Source organism: Mytilus edulis, chromosome 9, assembly GCF_963676685.1.
Source record: "Mytilus edulis chromosome 9, xbMytEdul2.2, whole genome shotgun sequence".
NCBI lineage: Eukaryota > Metazoa > Mollusca > Bivalvia > Mytilida > Mytilidae > Mytilus > Mytilus edulis.
In genome coordinates, this window is record NC_092352.1 from 31,927,129 (window position 1) to 31,947,663 (window position 20,535).

General features: G+C 32.2%; 1 protein-coding gene across 2 annotated transcripts; it reads left to right on the top strand.

Annotated features, from left to right (window-relative positions):
* Positions 1-1,078: 1,078 nt before the first annotated feature.
* LOC139488120 (queuosine-tRNA galactosyltransferase-like) lies at positions 1,079-19,529 on the top strand. Of its 2 annotated transcripts, none has more exons than XM_071273512.1 (12): positions 1,079-1,201; positions 5,289-5,400; positions 9,839-9,938; positions 10,342-10,406; positions 10,990-11,055; positions 12,812-12,907; positions 14,640-14,735; positions 15,375-15,499; positions 16,093-16,228; positions 16,588-16,656; positions 17,300-17,374; positions 19,092-19,529. In XM_071273512.1, the coding sequence occupies exons 2-12, from the start codon at positions 5,392-5,394 to the stop codon at positions 19,170-19,172; spliced, it is 918 nt and encodes a 305-aa protein (XP_071129613.1). In that variant the 5' UTR covers positions 1,079-1,201; positions 5,289-5,391; the 3' UTR covers positions 19,173-19,529. The 2 variants fall into 2 exon arrangements, with proteins under 2 accessions (XP_071129613.1, XP_071129612.1); XM_071273511.1 differs by having other exon boundaries at positions 1,114-1,201; positions 5,289-5,405.
* Positions 19,530-20,535: the final 1,006 nt, after the last annotated feature.

Genomic DNA, 20,535 nt, shown 5'->3' on the forward strand with positions numbered 1-20,535 from the left:
ATTTTTTTGTCATTTCCCGGGTCCCGCAAGACCTCATTTCCCGTTTTCACGCCACAATAATTTGACTTCACGTGTCACGCTTACAAAAAATCGGCAATCCCGCGTCACGCTTAGACCCCAATGAGACCCACTTTATGGGCCCAGTAATGTGGGAAATACAAATATTATATTTTAATTTATATACTTAGTCTATCGGTTTTTATTAACGCGTTATTAGATATAGGAAGATGTGGTGTGAGTGCCAATGAGACAACTCTCCATACAAATAACAATTTAAAAAGTAAACCATTATAGGTTAAAGTACGGCCTTCAACACGGAGCCTTAGCTCACACCGAACAACAAGCTATAAAGGGCCCCAAAATTACTAGTGTAAAACCATTCAAACGGGAAAACCAACGGTCTAATCTATATTAACAAAACGAGAAACGAGAAACACGTATATATTACATAAACAAACGACAACTACTGTACATCAGATTCCTGACTTAGGACAGGTGCAAACATTTGCAGCGGGATTAAACGTTTTAATGGATCCAAACCTTCTCCCTTTTTCTGAAACAATAGCATAACATCACAACAAAGAAAAACATACGATAAAATATCAATTGGCAGACTTAACTCAATCAAAAAACGTATGATTAAACAATGAACGAATAAATTAGATCTGCGATATCTGAATACAAATGCACAGTTAATTAAATATTAGAGACAAACATTCATGACCAAAAAGCTAACAAACAAATTCAAAAACAGGACATGACTGAGAAATATTTAACCAATCAATGTTCACTTTAGAAAAAACCGGTTTTTTTATAATCTTGAAGTTTATACAAATGTTGTAAGAATAAGTGAAGATATTACAAATAATCAAAGCTGGTGTACAGACAAGATCCGTATAAATAAAAAATGACAAAAAAGCATTATAAACAGTATCAACAGGTCGTATAAACATTTTGATAGACACCTGTAAACTGAATAATATACGTTATGTGTTTATTTTGTTAAATCCCTCATTTGTTGCTTATCATTTTACGTATATCTTTCCTCGACCGTCCGAGAACGAGTCAGTTTTTATTATGTTGCGACTGGTTTCAATGTAAATGCACGCTCTGGTTATCAACGGCAAAAAGGTAATGAACCAGATAGCTGGAAAAAAATCTTGAACACATTAGATATTTCTGTCACAATATGACAGTGGTGGTAAGAACATAATTTGCATGTTAGACTGAAAAAATACCTACTGTTACCTATACCTGTTACCTAGCTTATCTTCCTCCTCTAGCAGGAGCTTCGCTTCTATAGCGTACTTCTTATTTGCACCCTCATTTGCACCCTAACCCTTACAATTTAATCTCTTTTACCCCCAAAAACGTAAATATAAAGAACAATTTTGAATGGTGACAAAAAAGGAGAAGTAACTCTAGTTGTTTTAAAAAACAACAGTGAAATAAACAAACAATTTACGACCCAAAGCTAAGGTAATTGGTGGTAATTAACAGTGTGTTTGACACCAAAGCTGTCAATTGAAGCCATGCACTACAATGGTCACTTAATTTGACAGTTTACACAGCTAGCTCAACTTCCTGTTCATGGAAGAATTACGAATTTGACGGTATTTCAAAGGAAAATCACTTATGAAATCTATGAAGCCTAAGAAATCCAGGTGAAAACGGGTCATTTTTGGAATTCCCGGGTTATTCAAAGACCCGGCGGGTGACCCAGGTGATCCCTTAGAATTGAGAAAATATCGGGTCACACCCGCAGAATACGGGTCAGTTGACAGGTATGCCATAGCCGGTTCACTATTCATATCTCCATATCACATAGGCCAAACAATTGTACATATGTAACACTCCTGCCCTCGCATTAGTGTTTACTCTTCAAACACTATCCTTGCTATCTTAAAATCTAAAATCTTTCTACTGTTCATTTGGTAAGCAATTATTCCATATATAACAAGCAAATAAAGTACTTAAAATCTAAAATCACTTGATATCTTACAAGCCTTGGATACAAGTTTTCAGTTCAAACACTATCCATCTCTACTACTACTAGAAACTACCTAGTTCTCTTCTGTTTTTGTATAATTCCTCCACTATCTTGGAGAACCATTGGTAATACAACGTAATATGTCCACTAGTACTACTGTTCTTCAATTATGGACTGAAACACCATCTAATTGTCTGGGGAAATACTTATTAATAAAATATAGTTCCTTGACTTAAAATTATTATTTAATTCCTCTAATGAGATCAATAATCCTCCGTCACGGTAACCATGTATACTCTCACTATTCAGTAAAACATAAATGTTCCTTTCACCCTGTGACCTACCTAGATAAAAAGTAAAATTAATTATAATCCAAACAGCATTTGTGCTCTGTCGCCTTAGAACTGTTCTAACAATTACAAAATACAATATAATGTAGGCCATTAAAATTTGTATTTGGTTCCAATGGAAATAACTGGAATGTTCTCAGCAACAATAAACATGACAGAAAATCAGCAGGGTGTCATACTATGCCAAGACATCCTGCCTAAAACACTACATGTACATAAAAAAAATACTGAACTCTGTCCATCTGGCACAGGCACTTGTCGCAGATTTTTTTCCCTATATACTTTAACATAACACAAAAGATAACAATTGATTTTAATTTCATGTTGCTTAGGGTTTGGCTAAAATGGCTGGGTTTTCACTGAATACAGACCAACCTTTGTCTGTTTTCCTAAAAGGTTTTAAGGCCATGTGTCAACACTATAAAAGAACTCGAAATCTTTCAAATTGTTTTTATGGTTTATCAGGACAAATGGACAAAAATGCATGTATTTACACTCCCAAAACTACCCTGTGTACAGAATAACCTGTGCAGTTTGGATAGTTTTAAGGCTTGGCATCCACTAGATAAAATCTTTTTTTTAAATATTATATGATGGGCATTTTTTCCCGTCCCTTCACAAGGTGTTAAAATAAACTAAGTTGGGAAATCTTTAGATGCTCTCTCTCTCAGATAACAACTGTATTGCATTGTATTGATTGGCATGAACAATGGATAATCTACACAATAATTCATGTTCAAAATGTACATGTAGGTGAGTTAAAGGTGTAACTGAGTACTAGTAGAAAGAATCAAATGTTATTTATGTGTTTATTTTTGCACCAACAGCAGGAACAAGCAAAAAGGCCTATTAAAATTTAAAAAAAATGTTATCTTTTTGAACACAAAATGTATTTAATATATAAAGTTGATGCCATGCCTTAATACTTTTCCAACTGCACAGGTAAGACTGTACAAGAGTAGTTTTAGGGGTATAAATACAGCCATTTTGTCCATTTGTTAAGATGAACCATCTCCTTTTTATTCAGTCAATAGCTACATGTAATTATAGGCACCAACCAGCATACTAGATATATCAACCCCTCGATAAACAACATCTTCAAAATTTTATCCAATAGCAGGTATTGGTAAATAAACCAATGCAATAAATTACTGACTTAATCGTGTAAAAAAATATGTCTTTAGCAAAAATTTAAAGGTCAGAAACTGCTACTTTGGCCTTAAATTAAATCTACTGTCTAAGACCAGACATTAAAAAAGTTTCTTGCAACAAAAAAAGAACAGATAGTTGTTTTCCACTTCAATTTTACCAACATATTAGCAGATTTGTCATATAAGCCAGGGATCTCCATGGATGAAAATTGAACGATGGAGGAACTTTCACCATTACAAACCGTGTCTATGCTGTACAGTGTAGCGCGATCGGAAGTATTATATCCCTCCATACAAGGAATGGTGAACATGCTAATTCATTGCTTATTTAAATCATATTTATTTGAATTTTCATTATAGAATTAGAAGTATCAATATTTTCATATATTGCAGTTTTTAACCATTCAAATGCCAAGTCTTCATGGTCCCCCCTTAAGTTGAGAATGACCAAAAGCTGTCATGAAGGGTCCCATGTAGATTTCTTGTATTTTTGGTAATTGTTATGGGGGTTAAAAATCATATGATGTGGAGCTTATTTTTCATGGACACTGTCAAATTCAGAACCCATTACCGGTATGGCTGATTTGCAGCAACAACAAAACGATTCGTACGGTTTATGTAAAAGGTTAAAGAGATTTGTAAAGCAAATGTTGACAAATGAAAAGGTTTTTAATGACTTTATCTGGCAAAGTGATGCTGTGCAACATGCATCTTTCACGTCTGAGAAAACGCGGATGTATCAATTTGATTGTAGTATACGAAATGAATTCGGAATTACGATACGATATTTCTTTACAGGAAATATTTAGGTTTTTACTTTCAAACTTTTAAAGTAATTCTAAATTATCGTTACAGCAGTACTCGAGTTATTTGCGATAAAATAATATTTACTGTTTTGCGTCTTATTTTGTACTTCTTAAAAAGGGGGATGCTGATTGCGTAAGTCAAAATAAAGCATGTGTTCGACTTGTTAAACTGTTTTCTTTGTAACTGGATTATTAATTTATTTATTTAATCTAAATTATCATAATCATTTGCTGAAACTTAGTTGATTAATTCGACAAATGGATCGTCTATCCTCAGATAGTATTCTCCTGTCTGGTTTGTTGATCTACCTGTACAAGCTCAGGTACAAGTGATTAGCGATCTTAATCCGAATATCCCTCAGGCGTAAGAACTGTATTGGATTATAACATAAAAAGCCTAAGGGTAATGCAATTACATGCATTTGATTATAATTTATAAAAAAAATGGCGTCGGAGTACAAAAAAAACGATGAAGTTTTGAATGATGGCGCAAGACAATTTAACGATGGCGCGAGTCATTTGACGATGGCGCAAGACATTTAAACGATGGCGGGGCGCCATCGTTAAACAGGCCATGGAGATCTCTGATAAGCTTACCTGTGATATACCTTAAGCATCTAGTTAATAGTATATATAGTAATTTTTACCAAAGTATTATTGTTCTTGGCCTAATGATCGCAAACTATTAAATATACTACAAGCTTCTAGTAAGTCACTTACTATTAGATTATGTAAAAGCTGGTTGGAATATTCGATCAAATATAGTCTCATAACTTTATATGTCATTGTATTATACTATTGTTCTCTGCTGTCTATTCATGTATTATATTATGTAATATATGTTGTTAATTTTGCCATAGCATGTCTATGCTTCTGTAATAAAGATAAATTCATTCAGTATACAAATAAGATGTGGTATAATTACCAAAGAGACAACTCTCCACTTTTCTTACACAAGAGATACAATGATATGTAATATTTTTTGTTTCAGACAATAATTATTCCTGTATACAATGGTTCAAGATGGATAGATGAATGTTTCCAGTCAATAGTTAATCAAACATACAAAACTAAATTTCAAGTCTCTGTGTACAATGATGGAAGTAAGGTATATATGCAGTAGTAATTTTAATTCCTAATTAAGACATGTACACATGTATGAAAAAAAGACAGTTATGCTTCAAATGCCTATAAATGTAGTTTGAACTTAAATAATGGTTTTGCGGTCAAATTGAAAAATGTTCTTTCAAAAATAGGGTTCAATCATGTATGGGAAAATCAAAATACTTTCTCCAAAAAATGCCTTATTAAAGGGCACTAGCTACGCGATATATAAAAAATCTAAAGTATGTTTTTTTTTTGCTCAATCATTAATGGAAGTTAAATAGTGAAATAATAATTTGCTTTTATCAGCTAAAATGGTTCAATTTCGTCAAATAAAGCTAATAAACATTGATAATGAATTATTCACTTGCAAGTGAAAAACTCTACCTCATTAAATCTGTATTCATGTGAACTCGAATTTAACCCTGTAGAAAGAGATAGAATACGCATGCATTGCCTGTGTATGGTTATTTAAAGGAAAAGAATGTCAACATTGAAAGTGAAACAAAGGTAAATAATTTGATTGACTAATTCGATCCACAAAAAATCTTTCTTATAAAGGTAAAAACGACAATAAACATAAATTTATAATTTATAAAACAAAATTTAACCGACATATAAAAATCTAATTGTACAGGTTGCTTAATATATTTATATCTATGTTTATGTTTACATCGCTTATATGGTCATAGAAGGTCAACTTGATAGTTAATTAGATGGCACCTTGGGTAAAATTCTTAGGAAACGAAGCTACATCTTATTGAGACCATGTCTTGTAAATTGTTTATTTTATACTTTTGATAGTTTGGAAAAATGTTTTACATTGTTATAAACAATATATTAGAATTTGAGTCAAATTGGTGAACATGAATTTGGAAGCTAGTGCCCCTTTAATGCTGTAGTTAAAAAATTAGCTGTAAGGTATACAGATTTCTGGAAAGACAGTCTTTTTAACGACCAAAATAACCCTAATGGAAACAAACTAAGAACATACAGAAAACTAAAAAAAGAATACAAATTAGAAATTTTTTTATTAATAGATTTGGATCGATACATGATATCAAATTTTATAAAAATAAGAATAAATAATAGTTATCTAAATATTGAACAGGGAAGACACCGTAAATTACCTTTGGAAAAAAGATTATGTCCTCTCTGTAAAAAGGAGGTAGAGGATGAATATCATTTTGCTTGAAGAATGTAGGCAAACACTTTTTCAGGAAGTAGAGAGTATAGTTCCAGATTTCACCAAAATGTCTGATGAGGAAAAATTTGTGTATGAGTATGACGTAACTAAAATTATTGTCAAGGGAGTTAATGATTTATATGTACTAAGAAATAGCCTAGCTGATAAGAAAAACTAGTTGATGTAACAAAGTTATGACTATTTTATATTTTTCTTATAGTATTTGTAATGATATATTTTATACCAATTGCATTATGAATTTATAAACTTGTGTTTTCAAATTTGCAAAAGTATCACCTCCTCCAAAATATCTAGCTATATGTCTTATAGAATATGAATGTTGTTTAAATTTCAATATTTTATGTTTGTAATGATTGTCATGTTTGTCTTGGTAACAATCCAATATTTGGATTTTACACCAATAAAATGATTTGATTTGATTTGTATATCAAAAAGTAGTGTTAAAAAAAGCATGTATACATTTGATACAGTATGGAACCCAAAGTTTGCTGAGCCTTCATTTTCATGGATAATTGTCATTTCAAATGGTTTGAATGTAAGTATCTTAGTAAAGTAAGTAAGTAAGTAAGTAAATTTTTATTAAAGTGACATGTGTAATAACAGTTCAGTAAAGTACAATATATTACATACACAATAAAATACACCCGACCCATTGGGTCTATAAGTCGCTTTCAAATAATAAAACATAATTCTTTTGTCAAGGATTTCAAACAAAATAATGAAAAGTAAGATTAAGCTAAATTCAAATTAATTAATTAATAATGAAAAATTCAAATTTTAAATAAAAAAATGAAGTTATTAGAAGATCGATTTAGTAAATGACAAGTTGAATGCATAATAAATTAATATTTATAATAAAGAAACTGGAAATATTCAGATTGACCATGAAGTAACCTTTTTATACGACCGCAAAAATGGAAAAATTTTTGGTCGTATATTGGTATCACGTTGGCTTCGTCGCTGTAGTAGTCGTCGTCAGCTTTCAAAGACTTTAGGTTTTCGCACTATAACTTTAGTATATAAGTGAATCGAAATCTATGAAATTTTAACAAAAGGTTTATAACCACAAAAGGAAGGTTGGGATTGGTTTTGGGAGTTTTGGTCCGAACAGTTTGGGAATTAGGGGCCAAAAAGGGCCCAAATAAGCATTTTCTTGGTTTTCGCACTATAACTTTAGTTTAAGTACATAGAAATCTATGAAATTTGACACAAGGTTTATGACCATTAAAGGAAGGTTGGGATTGATTTTGGGAGTTTTGGTCCTAACAGTTTAGGAATTAGGGCCAAAAAAGGGCCCGAATAAGCATTATTCTTGGTTTTTGCACAACAACTTTAGTACAATTAAAATGAAATCAATGAAATTTGAACACAAGGTTTATGAACACAAAAGGAAGGTTGGGATTGATTTTGGGAGTTTTGGTCCCATCAGTTTAGGAACAAGGGGCCCAAAGGGTCCAAAATTAAACTTTTGTTTGAATTCATCAAAAATTGAATAATTGGGGGTTCTTTGATATGCCGAATCTAACTGTGTATGTAGATTCTTAATTTTTGGTCCCATTTTCAAATTGGTCTACATTAAGGTTCAAAGGGTCCAAAATTAAACTAAGTTTGATTTTAACAAAAATTGAATTCTTGGGGTTCTTTGATATGCTGAATCTAAACATGTACTTAGATTTTTTATTATGGGCCCAGTTTTCAAGTTGGTCCAAATTGGGGTCCAAAATTAAAGTTTGTTTGATTTCAACAAAAATTGAATTCTTGGGGTTTTTTGATATGCTGAATCTAAACATGTACTTAGATTTTTGATTATGGTCCCAGTTTTCAAGTTGGTCCAAATTGTGGTCCAAAATTAAACTTTGTTTGATCTCAACAAAAATTGTATATATGGGGTTCTTTGATATATGCTTAATCTAACCATGTATTTAGATTTTTGATGTTTGGTCCCCGTTATCAGATTGGTCCACATTGAGGTCTAAAGGGTCCAAAATTGAACTTTATTTGATTTCATCAAAAATTGAATTCTTGGGGTTCTTTGATATGCTGAATCTAACCATGTATTTTGGTTTTTGATATTGGACCATAATAGGTAATGTCCAATTTAAAATTTAAAGTTTTTAAGTTTAAGTTCTTAGACCACATTCATTCTGTGTCAGAATCCTGTATTGTGTCAACTAGAATCACAATTCAAATTCAAAGCTGTATCGAACTTGATGTTGTGTCCATACTTGCCCGAATGTTCAGGGTTCCAACTCTGCGGTCGTATCAAGCAGCACCCTGTGGAACATCTGGTTACATTTTCATAATACGTCAAATACAATCAATACTGTCAACTACACGATCATAATTGAAATTGCAATATACTGTTTATCAAACTGTTCATGTATATAACACTACACGTCTATGCCAGAACGCTTTCACTGTATACTTAGCCAGCTTTCTAGGATAGTTTGTCATCAAAAAGATAATTTTTCATCGTTTGTCATATTTTGTAGTTCATTGCCAGAAAATATATCATTAAAAGTACATTCTCTCAAGTCATTATATAAGGAGCAGTGGATAATAAAGTGACACTCATCCTCTATGGAATTGCTGTTACAAAACTTATATAAGCATTCATTTGGTTGCTTGCCGCTATATCTACCCGTCAAAGGAAGAATTCCACATCTCAGCTGTTTTAGGAAAGATCGTTCAGTTTGTTCAAATTTAATTTAACTTAGGTTTCTATTCCAAAATTAGCCTTTAGTTTCACATAAGTTCTCAACTTTGGAGTTTTCGCAATGTCGTTTTTCCATAAACAGTTACAGTATTCCTTCAAGATGGATTCGAACAAAGTCATACTTATAACGTCCTTGCGCTCAAAATAGTCCACTATACCAAGTTTCATGAGTATGTCTTTAAAGTCAGAACACCAATTATTTCTACATTTTTCATAGTCATGATTGTCATCAAATTAAACAAGTCTATTCCAGAGATGCACAATATTAGTCCAATATATTTTTCCCTGCTTACTGATGTTTGAAGAGATAAAGGGCTTAACAATAAAACAAAACACAGCCTAACACCCAAACTTTGATAGTAATAGTACTTATACAAATACAAAACAATTAGAAACTAAAGTTGATATTAGTATGAATATCTTTTATTTAAAGAACATCATAAGCTCGAGAACACTTTAAAAAAAAATGAATTTGATGAACTATTTATGATTGTGAGGGAAAATATTTTTACAGGACAATTCACTTGAACTAATAGAAAAATGGAGAACAGTATTTGTAGAGAGAGACATAGATCTGTGTGTCACAGGACATAATGATCAGTCACCAAGGGGAGGTAAATCTAAAAAGAAATAGTTGACAATATTATCGGTAATAGCTTTTAAGTTATGATATTTACAACTAAATAAGAAAATTAGTGTTTAAATCTAAGGACAGAATTTATGTTATCTTCCATTGTTTTCATAATTATTTTTTTTCAAATAAAACTGTTTCCACTGTTACAGCATCACAGATATGATAATTTCTATTATAAAATATTGTAGCAAGTGGCCATGATAAAAAAAATAGGGTACAACTATAAGACCTGGATGGGAAAATTTACATACCATTCAAACATTACATAATAATTTGAGACTAAGAGGCTATTTCAGAACTGAACATGGTACATCAGCTTAATATTATAAAGTGTTTTCATAAAGGCAAATTTTAACCATAGTTTCTTTATTTTTTTTCCATAGTTGGATGGTCTAAGAACAAAGCAGTTGAGAGAAGTGCTGGGCAGTACCTTTGTTTTCTGGATATTGTAAGTTAAATATATTGTTTTAATTATACATCTGTTGATCTGTGTCATTGGGTTGCTGTCTCAGTGACATATACCCTCATCTCCTTTTACATACCCTATATTCTAGAACAATGTAAACAAACTCATACACCTTACACAATACTAAACCATGCTTATACACAAAACTTGTGGTGAGTGCAACCTAAACATGAAACAAAAAGGACTAAACTCAGCAGCTGAACATATAAATTGTTGAAAAAAAAATTTCTCTGAAAAATTGTATTGACATTTTTGTTTGGTCTGACTTCTATATTTACAGTAAAACATCATTATCTTACATTGTCTTTTACTACGATCTTATGCATAAATATTACATATGCACACAAAAAACATATCTTAGTTACCAAAATATATACTGTCAATGATAATTATAAACACAAATGCTTAGCAGCAAAGGACATTTATAATACTCCAAACCGTGCCCAATTTAAACAAAGCCTTGGTGCATAATAAGCCAAGTAGTTAAACTGTATTCAAATGTTATAAATGTTGGTATAAATTTATAGAATTCTGCAGATTTTCTAAAGTGTATATTATTTTGTAGGATGATGTCATGGATAAAGACAGGTTATTAAAACAGTATAAAGCAGCTCAGTCACTAGATAATGTGGTGTGTTTTTTCATTAAAGATTTATTGTTTAAATATTTAAAGAAAGGGATTGGATAAGGCTCAGTCTATATATAAATACTTTTCCATACAAATGGATAGAGTTATAATTGACTTTTACATATAAAGTTAATTCATACATCGTAGTCTCACAGTGTGTAAGAGGAGGGAACCCTCCCTCATCTTACAATACATAGATTATACTTCAAAAACATTTAGTAAATGTGGTATGTGTGATGAGGATCTCATAACCAGTTGAAATATTGAAATATTACACTTTTTTTCTATCTGTTACTTTGCAAATACTTTTATTCACGAGAAACCAACAAATCAGTTTTCATAATTTTCATAGTTTTCACAAAATTCATAGTCACACTAAAACACTTTTTTGGTTTTTTGCCTGTATTTAACTGACTGCACCAATTAGCAAACTACGAATTATATAATACATGTTCCATAGATGTTTAACCGGATTTTTGTGACAAAAATGTCGGTTATTGATTTGGGGATGTACGGCGGGCGGGCGGGCGGCAACTAAATGTTGTCCGTGCATTTACTCATGAACCATTTAACCAAGGCTTTTCAAATTTTAATATGTTGTTACAGACAACAAAATGAAGGTCAAGTTCAATAATGACGATTTTGACTTTTACCGTTCAGGAGTTATGGTTCTTGTAAGATTGAAAAATGGCATTTCCAGTCGTGTCCGTGCATTTACGCATGAACTGTTCAACCAAAGCTTCCCAAATTTTAATATGTTGTTACTGATGACAAAATGGAGGTCAAGTTCAATAATGACGATTTTGACTTTTACCGTTCAGGAGTTATGGTTCTTGAAAGATTGAAAAATAGCTTTTCCAGTTGTGTCCGTGCATTTACTCATGAACCATTCAACCTAAGCTTTTCAAATTTTAATATGTTGATACTGATGACAAAATGGAGGTCAAGTTCAATAATGACGATTTTGACTTTTACTGTTCAGGAGTTATGGTTCTTGAAAGATTGAAAAATAGCTTTTCCAGTTGTGTCCGTGCGTTTACGCATAAACTGTTCAACCAAAGCTTCCCAAATTTTAATATGTTGTTACTGATGACAAAATGGAGGTCAAGTTCAATAATGACGATTTTGACTTTTACCGTTCAGGAGTTATGGTTCTTGAAAGATCGAAAAATGGCATTTCCAGTTGTGTCCGTGCATTTACGCATGAACTGTTCAACCAATGCTTCCCAAATTTTAATATGTTGTTACTGATGACAAAATGGAGGTCAAGTTCAATAAGGACGATTTTGACTTTTACCGTTCAGGAGTTATGGTTCTTGAAAGATTGAAAAATAGCTTTTCCAGTTGTGTCCGTGCATTTACTCATGAACCATTCAACCTAAGCTTTTCAAATTTTAATATGTTGATACTGATGACAAAATGGAGGTCAAATTTGATATTGAAGATTTTCACTTTCACCGTTCATCAGTTATGGTTCTTGTGATATTGGCAGGATACAAATAAATGTTAATAAATCCGGTTTGCTGTCGTTGTGACAGCCTCTTGTTTATTTATTATATTATTATTTAAAAACCAACTGAAAAGTATAGGAATTACAGATTGAAAAACATCCAAAAGTCAAACAATACTAAACTACACAACTAGTGGAATCATATACCCATCTTTTGTGGGGACATTATTTGTCCTCATTCTCTAGCACGGTTAAAAGTTATATGCATATTTTATGGACATATCTTTTTTCTTAAATCTTTTTCGTTAGATTGTAGGATGTAGATTCCACAGAGAACCAGTTGGGTCTACAGAAAGATATACAAGATGGGCTAATAATCTACCTCAGGGTAAATTAACAACACAGGTGAATAAATTATAATTTGTTTTTGCGTGCCTTCTTCATAGGATGTTGTGTGTTTAAGAAAAATTCCTTGGGATATAGTCCATTTGATGTCAAAATGCTAGTAGTAAAATTAGAATAAAAAAATTTACTTTTAAAAGCTTAAATCTGTCCTAAAATTTGATATATGAGCTTTTGCTGTCACTTGGTGTTGCTGACAATAGAACATACGGTAAAAAAGATTAGCAAAGTCAGGCAGGGGCGTAGCTACACGGAGGCACGACAGCACGTGCATCCACGTCGTTTTCACCACAAAAAAAAAAAAAGCAGAAGAGAGAGATATGAGTTGGTCAATCGGAATCGGAGACTTTTGGTGTCTTTTTCGTCTATCCTGGATATTAGTTTGACAACCTAGTTACAAGTGTTGATGAGGCTGTTCATTCAGAAAAAGATCGTAGCTCCGAAGTTGCGTGCACATTGATTCGGCATGCAAAAAAAAGAAATGGCAAAATAAAAATTTATAAATTGAATGTTAAAGGAAACAACTATGTTGTCACTTTTTTTAATTGATGAAATATCATTAAATAACGACATATGGTTTCAAAATAATTGTTGGTTTTTTTTGGAGATTATGACAAAATCGGAAGGTTACTTGTATCTTTTACAAGATTTTTACTTTTGAATTTGTAATACTCAGTCTAAGATATGTAGTTTTGGAGCACATTTTACAGTGTACAGTTCATCAGTTTGGAATGAGATGTACCAATCGGCATTAAAATTATCAGATCCATTCGATATCGTTGAAAATATGCCGAAGCGATGTGGTTGACAGACTATACCGGAGCCAATCACCCTGCAACCACGCCAAAACAGTATTGGAAAGTCTCATTATTGTTTGCGTTCATAGACCATATGATAAGGCAACTGGGGAGTGGGGTCGCGTCAAGTTATCAGAAAATCGCCTCTTTGTGCTGTATCTGCTTCATCGTGTTGTAGGAAATATCACAAACGAACAAATCTCAATATTGTCTGAAACATACGAAATTGACCTAGCATGTAATTTTGACGAATTCAATTGGGAGGTCGCTCGATGCCGAACACGTACGCTGGTTTATAACATCTCGAGAGTGCTACCATGCCATGATGGCCCTGAGATCTATCAGTCACGGTACTACGTATGTAATTGAAAACAAATGTACAATCAACAATGAACAACGAAAGTTACATAGCATTACTGCATATTCATCGGGATTTCAGTGTGAATGTTGACAAAGTAATAGAGAAGTTTGTTTCTGCCCAGACCCGAAGAGCAGATTTTGAACAATTTTGAGTAAATTCTGTATCACAAATATGTGTTGTTTATGTATTACTATATTCAGAAGATTTATTAATAGTTTTACATTCATAAATTTTTATCTACATATAGCTCCTCTTTTAACCGTCCTATGACCGAAAACCGAAAAAAGAAATTTGCTGCATAATAGGGTCCCAAAATTTTTGCTTCCACATCGTTTCTTTCTAGCTACGCCCCTGTCAGGTCTTCCACCTCTTAAATTTACAGACAAATTAGATAGCAAATTTTGGAGTTATGGCCTCTGAAATGTAAATTTTTGGTAAAGTTTGCATTTTTTATTATTATCTTGAAAACTATAACAGAAAAAGTGAAAATGTTAAGACAGTAAAATTGACCAGATAAGTAAGATCTGCAAATAAGTAAAGTGTTATCATGGTACATATATGTTAACTTTTTTATTAGATTTATACATCCCATGGTCCAACAGTAATTATGCCTACATGGTTCTGCTCTAGAAGTGTGTTTGATAAAGTTGGTGGATTTGATGAAGGCGGAATGGTAAGATACCATATACATGAGTTGTAGGCATACATTGTCAATAAAACATCAAACCAAATACAAAAAAAAATGAGAAAAAAAAACTTGAAGTTAACTCATATAGTAGTCATTAATAGACCAGACTTAGTGTCTAGACAGTATGTGAAAGTACAAATGGCCTCAGAGTTTGTTGACAATTATTTGATAAAAATCATTTGAGATTGTCTTCTGAATACTATACTAGATGATTTTATATACATTATTCAGTGTTGAAACACAAATCATGAATATTTTAGACTTTGACTGCATTTGTAACTCACCATAAAACAATTTGACTGAATTCATTTATTTTTGTGAATTTATTTATTTTCGTGGGTACCAATTTTCATGGATTGATGAAAATTTTCTTTTTTTGGATATTTGATTTCATGGTTTTGCCAAAGTTTGCATGGGTTCCTATAGAAAATTTATGATTTATTGGACATTTGATTTAGTGGTTCCTGGAAAACTACAAAATACACAAAAATTAGTAACTTACGAATAAATATGAATCCACACATGAATGTTTCTTGTTGTTATGCATTTATTTATTTCAGATCATTATTTCACGGTAGGCAATGGAGGTGTTTTGTAAGCACTTATAAAATAAATACATTTCAGGGTGTTCCAGAAGATCTGATATTTTTTTACAAGCACCTAGACCTCGGTGGAACAGTAATTAGAATAGATGAAGATCTATTAATGTATCGCTATCATCAGACATCAGCTACATTCTCTGTAAAAGAGTAAGTACCGTAAATTCCAAAATTTTAAAAGTCATTTTGCCTCTTGTGAAGAATCGTTTCATTGGCAATCATACCACATCTTCTTTTTATAAGTACTGTAAATTCAGAAATTGTCGTGTGCATGTATTTTTGAGATTTTGAAATTCTTAAAAGGCTTCATGCAATTTGTTTATTCTAATCAGACAACACCAATTCAATTGTTACTGCAGATAGGAGTGTAATTAAGCCTTCGTGTAGCACTTTTGAGGATGCAGACAACAATTGTTCTAATTTACTCAAACTAGCATGAACAATCTTTATACTATTTGCGGCAGCTGTACTAACTTGAGTACACATTTTAAGAAATATTTAACTCTATGCTAAAGAATTTTGACTATCAAAGGACATTCTTACGTAAAGAATACTAATACTTATTTTAGTTAAAAAATATAGCATTTAATTATGTTCATCTGTATGTCTGTTTAAAATAAATGTTTCAAGATAGTTTTAATGGATGTCTTCCTATTTGCTGGCTATTTACCAAGTATATGTTTCTACATTTTCATGCCTTCAATAAACACAGTATTTGTTCTAATGTAATGTTATTATCACAGAGAGACGATATGGAACATTAGACTTGAACATCTACAGAAGCAAGTACTATCTGTGTTATCAGAGTATACAATCTGGAATGCTGGAAAGCAAGGAAGAAAGTTTTTCCGTTCTCTATCAACTGATAACCAGAACAAGGTGAGAAAACATAACTAATATTTGCCAAAAAATACTTTTTAATTCAGTATGACATTGAAGTGATTATATCAACTATAAAAGGTCAGTTACATGCCAAGGGGGAACATCTAGAAAATATTAGATAATAGTAGGTGAGATGTTGGCAGGGTTTTTGGTGTAACTTGGATGGTTCAATGCTTTTACAACTCTATAAAATTACAAAATGAAGCATTCAATTTTATAGAGAAATCAAATACAATTTTGGAAATCCTTGAAATTGTTTACATCCAAACAAAAGTATGGATTTTTATGAAACATGCATGTAATGCTAAAATCATCCAATTGATTTGTTGGATCTAATAATGAATATTTACTTTTAGGTAAAATCTTTCTGTGATGTTGATGAAAAGAAAATTCAGAAAGGATACTACACTTTTGAAGAAACAAAGGTAAGGATTCACTTTTTTCTTGACTTTTACTAGTGTGCTTCAAATTAATATTCTTGTATTTTGTATATTCTGCTATTTCAAATCAAGGAATGCTATTTAGCATCTAAGCTTACTTACTGAGAATTTGTCCTGTATATACAAATATACAGTAGCATATCAAAGGGAATTATTCATAAATAGCATGTCAATATATCTTTATGCAATTTGGAATTAAAGTAAAATTTCCAGTAAGAAAAATATCCAACAAGAGTCCAAATGACTAAAGCAATAATAGGTTACCAAGCTAGCATCAATAAGCAAAACCAATTCCATGTAGTCAGAAAAAAGGCCCTGACATGGTAAGAAAAACAAATGGCATCAATTTTGACTAAGCAATAAACAAAACAAACGTGGAACAGTCATCTGACTAGGAACAGGCATACAGAGAATATGACAGTTTAACCTATATATATGAGTGCTCAACCATCCCACTAACCTCAGCAAATGGTACAACAGCTCAATATAAGAATAAAGATCAGTTGTAAATAACTAGACGTATTAGATCTACAAGAAGCACAATAAACAATAAACAGACGAACAAAAGACACTAGTCTATTTTATTATGAGGTTGGTATTTAGTATGGAGTTTTATCTTTCATTACAGATAAAACCAAAACCAAAGATTCCAATAGTCCATTACACAAAGGCCACACCTCCATTCATCATCTGTCTCAAACTGGTAAGTGCTCAAAGTTTGGATTATTGCAGATTTTAAAAACTCCTACAAATAACACATTCATCCTGAACACACTTTAAATTGTATTTAAAGAGCTTTTGTTTGTTTCTTCCCAGAATTTTCCAAATAGTACCATGGAAACTAACATAGCACTGATTTTCCAAAAAAACATTCTATATTTAAATTATCCAAAATAGAACCCTGGTAAAAAATATATCACCAGGGTGAACACTATGGCACTGACTGAATTTTAACATGTTTTTTACAACCGCAAAAAAAATTTGGGATCGTATAATGGTATGATGTTGTTGTCTGCATTGTCGTCCGAAGACACATTGGTTTCCGGACAATAACTTAAGTTTAAGTGAATGGATCTCTATGAAATTTTGAAAGAAAGTTCAATACCACAAAAGGAAGGTTGGGATTGATTTTGGGGATAATGGTCTCAACCGATTAGGAAAAAGAGCCAAAAAGGGGCCAAAAAATAGCATTTTTCTAGTTTCAGGATAATAACTTGTGTATAAGTATTTCGATTGCTCTGAAATTGTATCAAAATCTTTAATACCACTAGTAGAAGGTTAGCATTTATTTTAGGGGTAAAGGGGTCAACAGTTTAGGAATTAAGGGCCAAAAAGGGGCAAAAAACAAGCATTTTTTTAGATTCCAGACAATAACTTGTCTTTAAGTGTATGGATCTCTCTGAAATTGTACTACAGGGTTTCATACTTCAAAGGAAAGGCTGGGATTGAGTTTTTGGGTTATTGCTCCAAGGGGGGTTTCAAAAAGGGGGGGATTTTTTTTCCAATTTTCTTAAGGGATTCATTTCATATTTTTTTTAAAAGTTTTCAAATTTCAAACTTTTGAAAAGTTTCAATATGAAATTTTCAATTGCACAGTATTGCACAAGAGATTTGTAAGATCTTTGACAACATTTATTTTGTGTCATAAACCTCTATTATGTCAATTTTTTTTATCACAATCCAAATGCAGACAGTCACAGTAACAAAATTTCCCCAACTGTTCAGGGTATGACCTCTGCAGTCGTATCAGGCTGTGCTGAAGCATTTTATTATACCCCCGCTTTAAAAAAGGGGGGGTATACTGTTTTACCTCTGTCTGTCCGTCCATCAGTCCGTCCGTCCGTCCGTCGTACCGTCCGTCCGTCAGTCAGTCCGTCCCATGAAACTTTCGTCACATTTTTCTCAGGAACTACACATCCACCCTTTCTGTAATTTGGTATCAACATTTATATATGTCAGCCACACCGTGTGATGCGTTTTCAGATTCATCACTTGACAACTTCCTGTTTACCGAACACTTGTCTGATTTTACACATGATAGCCAAGTTGAAAATTTTCGTCACATTTTTCTCAGGAACTACAATACAAGGATTTCTGAAATTTGGTTTCAGGATTTATATAAGTCAGCTATACCGTGTGATGCGTTTTCAGATTCATCACTCGACAACTTCCTGTTTACCGAACACTTGCATATTTTTACACTATTAATATTATCCACTTGCGGCGGGGGTATCATCAGTGAGCAGTAGCTCGCAGTTTCACTTGTTTTAGTAAGATAACCATTGATGTGGTTATATGAAATAGGCTCTCAGATTGTTGATTTTGTTGTTGAAAATCTGAAATACATATTTCTAAAAATTTGATTTACAAAACAATTGCAGGGTTGACCATTCTTTCACTTATATTTTTTGAATTTTCAGGATATGACAGATGGAGAATTTGAGAAAAATTTGGCATCTATGAATCTTACTGAAGGTACTGACTATTTCCTGTTCTCCTGATGAATGAACATGTCACACATGGATAATACTGTGAAATATTCCTCAATCGCCAAGGAATTCAGAATCATATAGAGATGGTTAACTTTCTTTCAAGTAAGGCAGTGGAAAGGGAGATAATCCAAAGAGTAATAGAGAGCAGTTGCAAGAGCTCAGATCCTTGTTCAACTGAAAACTTACAATGGGATTAACACTGATGAGATTTGTTTGATTACATGAAGAAGTGATGGAGAGGACACTCATTAAAAAAAAATCTTATTTGATAACCATACATTTTAAACATTAACACATAAACAATGGGAAAGGATGTCAGAGGTAAAACTAAAAATAACTCACAAATAAAAAATCATTGATCTTGCATATTTATTGTTAGAGGAAACATCCATAAATAAAACATGAAAATAAGGTCAGTTTTAGACATTTACACTTTGTCACACAATTCTATTGACTATTTAGCTACTGTATTTCAGACATGAGTGCATCCATTTGTAATTGATAAATAATGGACAAAATGAAAGAATTGTTATCAATACCTCAGGAACTACTACTTACAAATAATGTAATTATAGGTTTTATAACAAGTGAGAATTTGATATTGTTTAATATCAACTCGAGTTATTTAATTACAATATAATAATAGATGAGCCTTCAGTGAGTTTACGGACATTAAGCAACCAACAATCAATCAATCAATCAATCAATTCAGTGAGTTTATTATAACTATTTAAATAAGAAAACATAGAAAGTACACAAGAATCACATCAAACCATAATAATGTAATATTGACTAATAAACCATGAAAATGATGTCAAGGTCAGATAAACCCTGCTAGTTATACATGTACGCCTTACAATCATGCCATATATGATTTGAAGCTGCCTTTTGCTTATAGTATCTAAGAAACAGACTTAACATTTACCAAAGAACCATGGAAATGAGGTCAAGGTCAAACAGCCAGATAGACATATGAACCTTATGCAGCAAATACAAATGACCTATTACTTATAAAATACGATAAACAGGTTGGGAACACTACCTTATATGGATATGCATGAATTAGCATACTTATGTCCTCGCACATGTAATTGTTTATTTACGTGTGACGCAATTTATGTTCACCTGGGTTTTTGACCAATCCAATAGATGAGTAACAATGCATGATGGACTACTACATGTCTACAATCAACAGAGAACACATGTTATTTACTGAAATGCAACACGTTTTTTCATGCATTGCGGGATTTACAATTTTGCTTAGTTTTTCACTTTTTGTATACACATTTATAGTTCGTGATATAAAGTATTCTTTCCATGGTCAGATTAAAGAAGAGTTGTTTCTATGCAAAGAAATGAGTGTTTGAATTAG

Excerpts from the sequence above, each read along its gene's own strand:
- LOC139488120 (XM_071273511.1), top strand. Across the intron at positions 10,407-10,989 it reads ACCTTTGTTTTCTGGATATT|GATGATGTCATGGATAAAGA; the intron begins GTAAGTTAAATA and ends ATTATTTTGTAG. Across the intron at positions 17,375-19,091 it reads TCATCATCTGTCTCAAACTG|GATATGACAGATGGAGAATT; the intron begins GTAAGTGCTCAA and ends TTGAATTTTCAG.